The sequence below is a fragment of the Alosa alosa genome, chromosome 19 (genome assembly GCF_017589495.1).
Source record: "Alosa alosa isolate M-15738 ecotype Scorff River chromosome 19, AALO_Geno_1.1, whole genome shotgun sequence".
NCBI lineage: Eukaryota > Metazoa > Chordata > Actinopteri > Clupeiformes > Clupeidae > Alosa > Alosa alosa.
The window spans coordinates 4997053-5011287 of NC_063207.1; the positions used below are offsets into that span (position 1 = coordinate 4997053).

Sequence of the window (14235 nt, forward strand, 5' to 3'; positions counted from 1 at the left end):
TCACTGTGTGTTCACTGTGTGCTGAGTGTGTTTCACTAATTCACGGATTGGGATAAATGCAGAGACCAAATTTCCCTCACGGGATCAAAAGAGTGTATATACTTATACTTATACTTAGATAATACTATGAGTGCCACCTTACTGTACGCACAGGCTGAGAGCAAATCTAAAGCCATTTTTTATAAACAAAGACTGAGACAACAATTTCTAGTTTGTAATGAACAGTGACTGTATACAATGACCAAAGAATGTAAGGACCAAAAGATCTTCACAAAAAGCACAAGAAAAGATCTACTTTAAACTAAATACATGACATCTATACATATATAATATTTGTTCAGGTTAAACACACTGCTCATATTTTAAACAGACAAACTGTGTCTATAACATTTACCTCATTACAGCCAGTACATCACTCATCCTTTCTGTATGTAATCTCAAGGAATGTAATCTCGTCATGTTTAGTTTAACTGACAGCGAACCTCACCACTGCTTTTAATGGACAGACCATAAAACTGAAATGTGAAATCCTACAGAGATGGCATCCGGGAAGAGCTCAAGCCATACCACCATATTTCATTAAATAGCCGAGGCTTAGCCTGATGCATGAGTTTACACACACACACACAGACAACATACACACACACTGCAGACACACACACACACACACATTCACAAACCGCAGGCAGACACACACACACACACACACACACACGCACGCCACGCACGCACACACACACACACACCTCACACTCCATTTCCAAAGTGATTGTGAAGCTTTGTGGGCTGATTACATCAACTCTGGAGATGTTTATACAGATCACTTTTCATCCTTCTGGCGGTCCAATTCAACTGTTTCATAACGGCCTTCATTTCCTGATCACGCAGAGGGAGAAGAGGCATCCTCATCCACCACGCACCAGCCAAAGCTCCCGGCAACGCGGAGCCGTGAAGACAGATCAGGAACGCCAGCTGATTTATTACGATTGCTATGGCAACGGGAGGTTTTCCTCCACACCCAGACTGCGTTAGCTGCTTTGAGACAAATGATGCCCCCGACAGCCATTAGCTAGATTACTTGTTGATTGACAAATCGGATCTGTCTGAAAGAGCATCTCTGAATGTGCCGTGGTTACACCGCAGGGAGACCGCGATCTGGGCTTCAGGAGAGGAACAAAAAACAATGCAAAGCCTCTGGACGTCTTTGTATTTATCCTGACAGCAGAAACACGGTGTGTTTCCAGACCCACCCTGGAATAACTATCAGATTATGACGGCAGATATGGCTCATTCTCATGTTCTGAGGTTATGTCTTTGTTTTGGGGAGTAGAGAAACCAACACTCTCATTCAACCCAACAATTAGCTACCATGCAGCCCATAACACACACACACACACACACACACACACACACACACACACACACACACACACATATACAGTACAGAGAGAGAGAGAGAGAGACAGAGACAGAGACACACACACAGACACACACACACACACACACACACACACACACATATACAGTACAGAGAGAGAGAGAGAGAGACAGAGACAGACACACACACACACACACATACACACACACACATATACAGTACAGAGAGAGAGAGAGAGAGACAGAGACAGAGACACACACACAGACACACACACACACACACACACATACACACACACATATACAGTACAGAGAGATACAGAGACAGAGACACACACACAGAGACACACACACACACATATACAGAGAGAGAGAGAGAGACACACACACACACACACACACACACACACACACACACACACACACACACACACACACACACACACACACACATACACACACACACATATACAGTACAGAGAGAGAGAGAGAGAGACAGAGACAGAGACACACACACAGACACACACACACACACACATATATAGAGAGAGAGAGAGAGAGAGAGAGACACACACACACACACACACACACACACACACACACACACACACACACACACACACACACACATACACACGAGAGAGAGAGACATGCACTGTTTGAACACACACTTGTCTAGACACACACACACACACACACACACACACACACACACACGTACATGCACTGTTTGAACTTGTCTAGCACAAAAGCGCTGCTGTGGAGTGGCGCCACACCCCTCCTTGTCCTGCTCCTCTCTCTCTCTCCTCCCAGACACCCGACACCAGACGCAGAGGAAATCACTACGCTCGGACTCACTCGCTCGCTCAATCACAGGGCCAAGTCGCTGATTTACCGCTCACACAGGGATAATGATGTGTCTTCGTACGACTTAGTTAATTGTTCCCATGTCCGACAGATTTCATGCACACGTCAGCAGTGAAGGGCCCAGTGACTGCACTGTAAAGGCATGAATCAGGGAGATTAAGTCATCCTGTTTTTGGGCTTTGCCTTTTGGGTTAGATAGTTAATCTGGATGCACTAGAGGGCTGTGCACCATTACATGGGAGTGAAAGAAACAAATACATACAGTATGCATACATACATACATACATACATACATACATACATACATACATGCATGCATACATACATACATACATACATACATACATACATACATACATACATACATACATACATACATACATACATACATACATGCATGCATGCATACATACATACATACACACATACACACATACATACTGTACATACTGTACATACATACATACATACATACATACATACACACATACACACATACACACATACATACTGTACATACTGTACATACATACATAAATGTATATACATACATACATACATACATACATACATACATACATACTGTACATGTACATACATACATACACACATACACAAGAGTGGGAAGGATGGAGCATGTCCTTTGCAAAGTTCAACTTCATCCAAACTTACAGTATAGCTCATCATGCTTGAATTGGTGGTGGTATGCAAGCTATCCCTAGTAGTCTATGAGCAGATGTGTTAAAATATCATGTTTTATATAGCTGCTTCTTAAACTACCTATGTGTGAGTATTGTGTAATATATTGCTGAAGTAGGCCTATTGTTTTTATCCAGGATATTTAGGCAGTTAGGTGGTCTGTGAGGTTTTTTTTATTATTGGTTAAATGGTCCTTAGTCTGAAAAAGTTTCGAGAAACACTGGTCAAGTTGATGTTATACACCTCAGCCAGGACAGTGAGTATCCAACCGGGTGGCTTGTGAAATGTTTCACTTTCACAAACGTTGCAGCACAAAACATTTGGCCTTGGCAGAGGCCTGCACTCTCTCCGGCTGTCCAGTGTCCACCCACTTTAGATTTGAGATCCAGCTAGCCCACTCTGTATATATCATTACTCTCTAGTCTACAAACTTGTACACTGTGTTATGGATAACCACTATCATAGTCATTCACTGCAGTGCACTGAGGAAGTGAGAATGTGGACATTTTGAACACAGGAAGTTCTGTCGTTACAATGCTCTATCTTCAGGCTATATCAGGTGTGTGCAGTCCAACACAGGTGCAGGGGGCAGCTCAGGTGTGTGCAGTCCAACACAGGTGCCAGGGGGCAGCTCGGGGCAGCTCAGGTATGCAGAGAGGGCGGTGAAAGATGAGACGCATGCAGACAGACACACACACACACACACACACACACACACACACACGGGGTCCAATCAGATCACTGTAACAGAGCAGCACTGTTCCACACCATCTGTGGCTCAGACAGGATGCTCTATCTGGGTCATACCTTTTACCTGCAACGGGGGTGGGGGAGGGGAGGAGGACTTCTCCTCGAACTGGACCCAGGAGCTGGACTGAGGGGGCTGAGCAGGGGTCTCTTCTCCCCAGGCAGAGGAGTCTGAGGCGGACAGGGCTCGGTCAGGCAACTGGGGGACGCTCCCCTTGCCTGGAGGAAAGTGGACAGAAACACAAAAAGATATGGTTATCCAAGCAACACACATGTGTGCATGTCCATACACACACACACACACACACACACATACACACACATTCAAATACACTGACCTCAATCTAGCAGCCCACATACATACACCTGGTAACATGTGGGTGTCAGGAAGCTGTCACAACTCAGCCAATTCAAGCTATCGTACATCCACATGGCAACTACCAACACCCTACCAACCAACTATAGCATAACTCAACTTATCATTGAACATACACACACTGAGAATGCCCTGCCCTGTCCAGCTTCAACACACCAAAGCAGAGCACCTAGATACAGTCTGTCAAACAAGCAACACACTATATACCCAGTCCAGTGATGCTCCACTTGTGAATTACAAAGTGGTGATAATGCACTCTGACAGACACCAAAACACCACTGACACACACACACACACACACACACATACTGACACACACACACACACACACAAACACACACTGCCAAGTCCACCGTGAGCAGTAGGCAGCAGGGAATGTCACATGAGGGTGATACACACACTCTAGCACACACACATGAGTGTTCACTCCAGCACTGCCCAACGTTTGGGTGCCAGTTAACATGGGGAATGTCTCAGCAGGGCGATAACAGACACTCACAGTGCATCAACAACCAGATCAACACACACACACACACACACACACACACACACACACACATACACACACACATACACACACACAACCTTATGCAGGAGTATACAACAGACATGCTGACATGTGGGCTACCAAACCAAGTCCAGCGCTGCAGAAGCAGGGACATACTGTGTGATCTAGTGATTAGGCCCACACACACACACACACACAAACACACACACAAACACACACACACACACACAAACACACAAACACACACACACAGACACACACACACACACACACACACACACACACACACACACACACACACACACACACACACACACATACACACACACAACCTTATGCAGGAGTATACAACAGACATGCTGACATGTGGGCTACCAAACCAAGTCCAGCGCTGCAGAAGCAGGGACATACTGTGTGATCTAGTGATTAGGCCCACACACACACACACACACAAACACACACACAAACACACACACACACACACACAAACACACAAACACACACACACAGACACACACACACACAAACACACACAGACACACACACACACAAACACTCACACACATCAGCACACCCCAGAACACACCCTCACACACTATTCCACACCAACACACACACAAACACGCACACACACAAACACACACACAGACACACAGACACAGACACACACACACACACACACACACACATCAGAGAGAATCAGAGAGGCTGCCGCCACACTCAATTGTCTGAGTAGATTTAGCGTCTTTATCTGTGGGGGTCATATCAGACATATCAGGCCAGCGCAGCCCAGCGCAGCCCAGCCCAGCGCAGCACAGCCCAGCGCAGCGGGATATGGAGGCCTGGACGTCCTCTAAAGGCTGATATCTCTACTCCTGATCGCCAGCTAACTGATTTAGCCGGGAGTTTGTCTCAGGCAATGCACTGAGCTGCCTCCTCAGATATGGCACTGAGTTCCCAAAGAGGATCACACAACACACACACACACACACACACACACACACACACACACATACACACATACACACACACACACACACAAGATATCTTAATCACATCATCTGGATGTTATTGGATAATGTGGTGCTCCCAAAACTGCTCCATCAAATCCAAGTCTTAGTTTATCTGATTGCTGTGTACTCTGTCCTCTGAGATCAATGGTGAAATGACTGACTTGTGTCAGTCTGGTGAAACAGCAGTAGCATTAGCATTAGCGTTTCCGGCGTACAATCAGTCAGCCCGGGTTTGCATCCCAAACCCACTGGTGTGAGTCCGTGTCACTTTGGATAAAAGTGTCTGCTAAATTCTGGTCACTTCACTTTACTTTACTTTACTTTACTTTACTTTACTTTACTGTACACTGTACTGTACTGTACTGTACTGTACTGTACATAACGTAACATAACGTAGCATAGCGTAACACTAGCCCCCAAAATGGTCTGAATCTTAGTTTCCAAAACGGTCCCCAACCTGTGTGCTGTCCCTCAGGGCCATCGTCGCTGAAGGCCGCCCAGCCCGGCCGAGGAGTAGTTCTCCCGTCCCCGCTGCTGCTGCTGCCGCTACTGCTGGTGGCCATAGCCCAGTGTTTCCACGGCAACCAGGAAGGGATGGGGGGGTACTGATCCCCAACGGGGGTGGAGGGGGGGGTGTCGGAGGCCTCTCACTCCAAAGGCCTCTCACGCTCCATACACACCTGGACAGGTGGGGCACAGACACACAAAGGGGGAGGAGAGGAGAGAGCCATGTACATGGCATGAAAATACAGTGAGTGCAGTGTGTGAATACATACACATACATCACATACGTATATACAGTATGCAGTGAATATAAATATACAGTATTGTACAGTACTGTGCATATATAAATATATATATATATATATATATATATATATATCAAGTGAAGCTGCCCCCTGGAGTTTAACCAATCAGACTAAGGTACCTTCAAACAGGACGCCAAAGCACTAAAGAAATGGTGGAATGATGCGGTGGGATCTTTTTTGAATGTTAAAAGTTAAAAAAGGTGGATAAAATGGTGAATAAACTCTTTTGAGAGGTGGATAAACTCTAATAAGAGATGGATAAACTCTGAAATTGGTGGATAAACTGTGTTTACTTGCGTTTAGCCTCCACTACATCCCTGCTGACAACCCCGTGCTGACAAGGAAAGGTTCTATCTACAAAACTTCAGGCTCTTGATAGAACCTGTTTCAGCATGTGTTTTTCACACAGAGAAAGTGTTTCAAAGGGACCCCTTTTTTTAGCACAAAGTGCTCCTGGAAAGTGCCATTAAACTGACACTGAAGTATTTCTTAAAAGGTTGAGCAAACAGCGATTCATGACTTGTAAGTGTTCTTCTAAAGGTACAAGAGGCGGCCCACTGAAAAACCCCTCTCTTCAAAAGACAGACAAGTTCAGCAGTTCCCTCTCTCTTTAGGTCCCGCTCTCTTTGAAGTCTTTGGAGCAAGATCCTCACCATCGTTCATCGCCAATTTGTAGCCACCTCAGAGACCAGCCTGGCCCTGACCCGGCCCACTTCAGTGCCAAATCAGGGGCAGTTCTGTGCCAAATCCGGAGCAGTTCTGTGCCAAATCCGGCCCTGATCCGGCCCAGTTCCAAGCCAAATCCGGCATCCGCTCCAGCATCAACAGCTACCTCAGCTTCAACTGTGCCTCTGCCACTGCATGTACTTGTTCCATTCACTGCCTTTCAACTCACATGATGAGCGCAAGGTGATGTAGGTAACTGCAGTAAATAAATCCGACGGAGGAGGAGTCCAAGTGGACAGGGTATTGCACACGGCATTGCACCGAGCTGGGCATCACGCAACGCGTCTTTTTTTAACTTATCTCTGCACAACAAAAACAGAAGTAAGAATCCCACATCCAGGGTAGAGCCAGAACAAAACTGTAACAAACCGCAGCACGCACCAGAGCACAAAAACATCTCCATGAAAAGGGGTATTTTCGCTGGGAGGGAGGTTGTGTCACAGAGACTGGAAACACACTGCCCATGGGAGGTCTACGGTCTACCCAGCAGGAACAGTAGCAGGTCATTCTCTCTCTCATCCCTCTCTCTCACACACACACACACACTCATTCTTGCTCTCTCTCTCTCTCTCATACACAGATTCGTCTCTCTCTCTCACACACACACACACACACACACATTCTTGCTCTCTCTCTCACACACACACACACACACACAAACACACACACACACACACACACACACACACACACACACACACACACACACACATTATTGCTCTCTCTTTCTCTCTCTCTCACACACACACACACACACACACACACATTCTCTCTCTCACACACACACACATTCATTCTCTCTCTGGTACTTTTTGACCCTATTTACAGAACCAAGGTCACTGCGCAGTGGTCAGTTTTCCAGCCGCTTTGACAGGACAAGTCAAGGCTACAGGAAGACAGTGTCACTGTGTGATAAAGGCTTCCCTAAAAACACACAGACCAGCCAGCACAACTCTGTGTGCCTACCCCTCACTGCTTCACACACACACACACACACACACGCACGCAGGCACACACACACACAAACACAAGCACACACACACGCACACACAAACACTCCCACACATATATACACACACACACACAAGTACACACACACACACACACTCACACACACACAGACAAACTCACACACATACACACACACACACAAAAATACACACACACCAGTGTCTGAGGGGTGTAGTGGACGAGACACGACACAAGAACCCGGGAGAGGAAACAACACTCGTCACTTGAAAGCCACGCTGGTGTCAGGTTTCACTCTGGCCAGCAGGGGGCAGAGCGGGGTACCATCCTGTCCCCAGCGCTACAGATCCGACAGGAAGAGTCAGCACAGCGCCACAGGAAATGGACTCTGACTTGGTGTGCCCCAACAGATAAAAAAGCACGCTGTTTCTGTTCTCTTTGGCTGTGGTGGCGGTGGGTGCTGCTGTTGACGTGTAAGGACCTGCTCTCTTAACACATCTAACATAACTTCTATTTCCTTCTACCACTGTCTCTTTCGACTACACTTTCACTTCTGCATCCTCCCATCCTCTATTGTATAATTAAGTATAGATACTCTTTTAATTCTGTGAGGGAAATTTGGCCTCTGCATGTATCCCATCTGTGAATTCGTGAAACACACAGTGAGGTGAAGCACACACTAAGCCAAAGCAGTGCTCGGGGAGATAGATAGATAGATAAATAGATACTTTATTGATCCCCAAGGGGAAATTCAAGAGCAGTGAGGGGTTAGGTGCCTTGCTCAAGGGCACTTCAGCTGTGGATGTGGGCACAGGAGAGCAGTGCTCAACCACTTTCCCCACCCACATGTTTCCTACTGGTCGGGGATCGAACCAGCAACCCTTTGGTTACAAGCCCGAAGCCCTAACCAGTAGGCCACGGCTGCACCAGGGTCTCATTGTCGGGTCTCCTTTGCAATGTAGCTTGAATGTTCCTAAATTCCTAATTTTGTAAGTTGTTTTGGATAGCAGCGTCTGCTAAATGAATAGATGTACATGTTGTTCCTGAGTGCTGCTGTGGATGCTCCGTCTTCCCCACGCGACACCCTGCACACTCCTCCCTCTCCCTCATGGATTCCCTCATTCCCTCATCACCACCATGCGGCAGCAGCAACCATGCTTCTCAATCTCATCACAACTACACCCAAGGGCTGAGCGCTCCACCACGTCTGCTCTTGCTGGTCGTGCTCCGCACAGAAAACTATCAACGAATGCCTGTTTGTCTGTTAAAGAAATACAAACGGAATGGTATGCTTGAGAACAAGACGATGAAGCTATTTATGAAAATGTTGACGCTACTGAAAACCTCACACACACACACACACACACACACACAAACACTCACCCCACCACATCAGGCTACAGCCACGTTTTGGAGTAAACGCACAAACACACCCGACATGTCTGCACATGCACACTCTCCGTCTCAGCACCCACGCTGTGCCTGTGGGTCTGAAATCTACTGTATCACCATGGCATCAAAAGTGTTCTATCACAATGTCATCAAAAGTGTTCTATCACCATTACATTACATTACATTACATTACATTTGGCTGACGCTTTTTAGCCAAAGTGACTAACAACATAGTAAACAGTTTAAGTTTTAGAGCAGTTCTCAACAATTTTAGGACAATTTAAAAACATTAGAGTACAGTAAGAATAAGTGCATCAGTGAGTGCTGTTTTTAACAGTTACTTGTCAGTTTGAGACGACTGGTGAGTGCTAGGATCAGTAAGACTTGTTGTAAGTGTTGCTGTGAGAGGAGATGTTCTCTAAAGAGCTGGGTCTTCAGGAGTTTTCTGAATATGGAGAAGGATGTCTCTGCCCTTGTAGGAGCTGGCAGTGTGTTCCACCAACGAGGAACAACAGATGAGAAAAGTTTGGATTGGCTTGAGCGTACCGGTGGTAGAGCTAGACGTCGTTCGTCTGAGGAGCGCATGGCACCATGGCATCAAAACATTCCAACTGTGATTATGCCACCTTCGATCAGCCATATGTCTGTGAGTGTGACTAATACTGTATAGCAGTGTTTTTCAACCACTGTGCCGGGGCACACTAGTGTGCCGTGAGAGATCATCAGATGTGCCGCAGAAAATTACCCAAATGTCACTTACTGGTCCAGAAAAGCAACTGAAGCATCAAAGAATTTATAACCACATGCTCTCATTGATTGTATGATTGCACTATTTGTGGTATATATATATATATAAGTATAAGTATATATACGTTTTTGATCCCGTGAGGGAAATTTGGTCTCTGCATTTAACCCAATCGGTGAATTAGTGAAACACAAACAGCACACAGTGAACACACAGTGAGGTGAAGCACACACTAATCCCGGCGCAGTGAGCTGCCTGCTACAATGGCGGCGCTCGGGAAGCAGTGAGGGGTTAGGTGCCTTGCTCAAAGCCACTTCAGCCGCGGCCCACTGGTCGTGGATATCCCATCCTAAGACATCCGAAAGTGAGCGACTGCAATCAGGAAGAAACCCATCAGGCCATCACTTTCTTGATGAAGACCATATAGGTAAATGGAATCTGTCACCACTGCAATAATACCTCAAATGATTATAAACAGCAGGAAGAGGATATGGGGACTGGACACCCAAAGCACTATTCATACAATGTGGACTCCATGGAACCATGCCATCCATCTTATGACATCACTGTTCCTTCTAGTCTTCCCCAAGATCATACAATTGGCATTAAATATCGAGTTCTGTGTGTGCAAAGCCATACGATCCTTCAGGTTCAACCCAATGACAGTGAAAATGCCCTGAGTCAATAGATTAACCTCATTCTTGTGGTCAGTGACTGTAAATAGTACTACTTTCTTTTGCGGTAATCGATTCAAACGCAGAATAACAACATATGCTGGGCGGAGGCGGCGCACAGAGGGGTGTGTCACCGCAAAGAGATGGATGGCTTCACGGGGAAAAGCTTCAGCCTGTCCGGTGTTTGGACCGCTTCCCAGCGGTGACTCAGCGCTTGAGCAGATCCTCTTGATGCTGCGTCCGCCATGTGCTAGCTACGGCTTAATACAAACACCGACTGTGCCAATGAAAAACTCTCTCTGCTATGCTGTCCCAGTCCCACCACTACTGTCAACTAGGCTACACAGACAGAGTGACGGAGAGAAGAGGGTAACCTAGGGACTGTCCATCAGCCACCACAGGAGCACGCGCAATGTAGCGTAGGCTACTTGCAGTAACTTAACTAAATGCGTATGCTTGACTTGATTCAGTTGTTGTTATTCCTTTGTTATTATTAAACAAGTTTGTATACATAAGCAGTTCATTCAAACCACACACACACACACACACACACTCACACAACAACAACAACAACAACAACAACAATGAAAAAGACCATCATGATTATAAGATCAAAATAAGACACAAGCAAAACTATCCGGGGATATTAGAACAGTTTAGTCACGACAATAAAATATTAATTCTATTTATCCCTACATTTAAAAGAGTCAAATGAATCCTTAAATGAAATATTACAGTTGAATGCATATGTTATGATGGCGAAAATCACCATAAATAAAAGGATTCACAACCCAATATTAAACAACAACAACCTGTTGCCTGTCCGTAGTCTCTCACGCTACACTGTAACGCGCGTGGAGTTCAGCGTTCAGAGTAGCTGAAAAGAGACATTCTAAAAGTTACAACACTAAGGAACACACACTCATGCACGCACATTACACCTATATTACATACCGATATCACACAATTGGTCTGTTTATCGTTGGTCGCTCTCCCGGTGGAAACCTTCTCTGCCGTACGAGTCGTGGTTGCTGTGCGTGATTGGCCAGCGCAGCCATACGGTGTCACTTGCACGTTGTGATTGGCCATCAGGTGCTCACAAAGGCAACAGTGTAACTAACTATAGTGAACGTTTTAGACATTCCTCAACTCGCCGATCGAAAAGACAACAGCGAAGGACCACGACCTTTCCACTATGACTGACCATGACGACATGGGTTAGGTAGATCCATTCCAATGGCATTCTCAATGACGACAGGGTGCATTGTTTTATACAAGGGTACTGCTCTGATAGTAATCCAAATGAACAGCGTGTCTGTGTGTGGCGCCATCTATTGGATTAACATCTCAGTAGGGGCTTTGAGGGTGATATGCAATGGATGACGCTAGGATTAGCAAATCAGCATTTATAATAAGATATTTAGAAAGTTAACGTGTGTGCAGTATCTTACAACCACTTCAATGTTTCAAAGTTCACGAACGACTCCATCCGTTAATTTAATCCTCCTGTTGTGTTCGAGGTTCAATTTGACCGATTTAGGGCTACATTTTTTCTCTCTCAAAAGTAGGCCTATTAATTTATTCTGACTATCATGAGGCTCCATGACTTTGTTAACACAGTGGATCTGAACACACAATACAACAAACCATTTTTTTTTTAATCATTTTCATCAACAATTTGGGTGCTTTATTTTACTTTAGAACACCCATGTGTATTCCTGGTCAAACATGACCAGCCATTAGAAATGAATGGGTGAGAAAATGGTCAGTGTATAAAATTGAGTCCAGGCACATACTGTACCTATTGATCAGATTGACTGTATCTGTGCTTCTGTACATTTTCACACACACACACACACACACACACACACACACACACACACACACTCTCACTGCCCCTCTTTGCTTTTATGCCAGCCCCCACTGGAACCTTTCCCCTTCTGACTGGCATGAGCCAGTTTTGAATGGAAGTAACACAACTAGTAAACATGATACGAACACAACAGGAGGGTTATATCAAAGCCTTATCTTTAGTTCTACGTTTGTACCTGTAGATGGCGGTAGAGATCTGAAGACATTATTTATGTCAAGTTTGGCAATAAATCTTACAGTAAATACTGCTTGAGAACTTAAAATGAAACAAGAAAATGCACAATTGTGACATAAACATAAAAACATGTTTCTGTATATCCTTTCAGTTAACCTGGTATCAACATCATGCATTTGTTCAATGCAAGAAAGTAACCTAAAGTTCTAGTTTGGTTCATATTTTACTGTGAAAATGTAACTATGCAAGGAAACCCATGTATTAGACCTCCACTGTCTTACACTGCCAGCCCTCTCTCTCATTCACATTCACTCTATGACTCTCTTTGTAACCCAAATGATATAACTAATGATCCTTTCCCTGTTTGCATAAGAGGCCCTGTGGATGTCAGTCCAAATCAAGTGAAAAAGTTCAGATAAGCTTGCAGTCACGGACACTGTGATTTGTAGGCCAGTTTGCACTAGGAGCCGTGCGCTGCCCTCTTTTAGGCACGCGGGGATGCTCTCTACAGCAATTTCCGTCCGACTTGAAAAGGATCTTTATTGAACATGCAGAAATGAAAAAAAAAATAAAATCCGTCGGCTGCTAGCAGTGCCATGGTGGTGGCGTCGGCACTGCTTTAGTAGGTTGCATAACTGCCAGTGACGCTTGTGGTTTTCACTGTTGCTAGGGACCGCAGCCGTCTGCCCCCCACACACACACAGACCGCCCCCATCAATGGAAAACCACCGCCAGTGAGGATCTCATGCACACAGCCGGGGATGCCGAGCAAAGTCGGAGATGAAGCAACATCTGCCATGATGACAACTGCTAATTCTCCTCCTAAATCCACAACCCACAGCCCACATACCTAAACAGTAGCATGGCAGTGGGCTTCTATTCAACCATACTGTTAGTTTTGTCTGACACATTTAAGAAATTATATTTAGTTGATAGTTTTAGTTGTATCTTAAGTGACTCACAGCACAGGAGTGGGTAGATATTTAGTCAGTAACTGTGTGGGGGGATTACACCAGTGACCTTGCATTAGATGTGCCAGGAGAACAAACTATAACATAAATAGTTCAATTTGTATTTATGCATGTGTGTGTGTGTGTGTTGGAAAGAGAGGAGAAAGATAGAGAGAATGAGAGAGAGAGAAAAAGAGAGACTGTGTGTGTGTGAGAGAGAGACTGTGTGTGTGTGTGTGTGCATGTGTGTGTGTGAGAGAGAGAGACTGTGTGTGTGTGTGTGAGAGAGAGAGAAAGAGAGAGAGACACTGTTTGTGTATGTGTGTGTGTGAGAGA

General features: G+C 45.4%; 1 protein-coding gene across 1 annotated transcript in view; it reads right to left on the reverse strand.

The window, feature by feature from the left end:
* ston2 (stonin 2) overlaps window positions 1-12186 on the reverse strand; it is a 35954-nt gene extending 23768 nt beyond the window's left edge. The window contains 3 exon segments of the mRNA XM_048228452.1: window positions 3751-3909; window positions 6045-6267; window positions 11857-12186. Coding sequence (XP_048084409.1) covers window positions 3751-3909; window positions 6045-6150 — 265 coding nt within the window. The 5' untranslated portion in view covers window positions 6151-6267; window positions 11857-12186.
* Between the last annotated feature and the right edge of the window lie 2049 nt (window positions 12187-14235).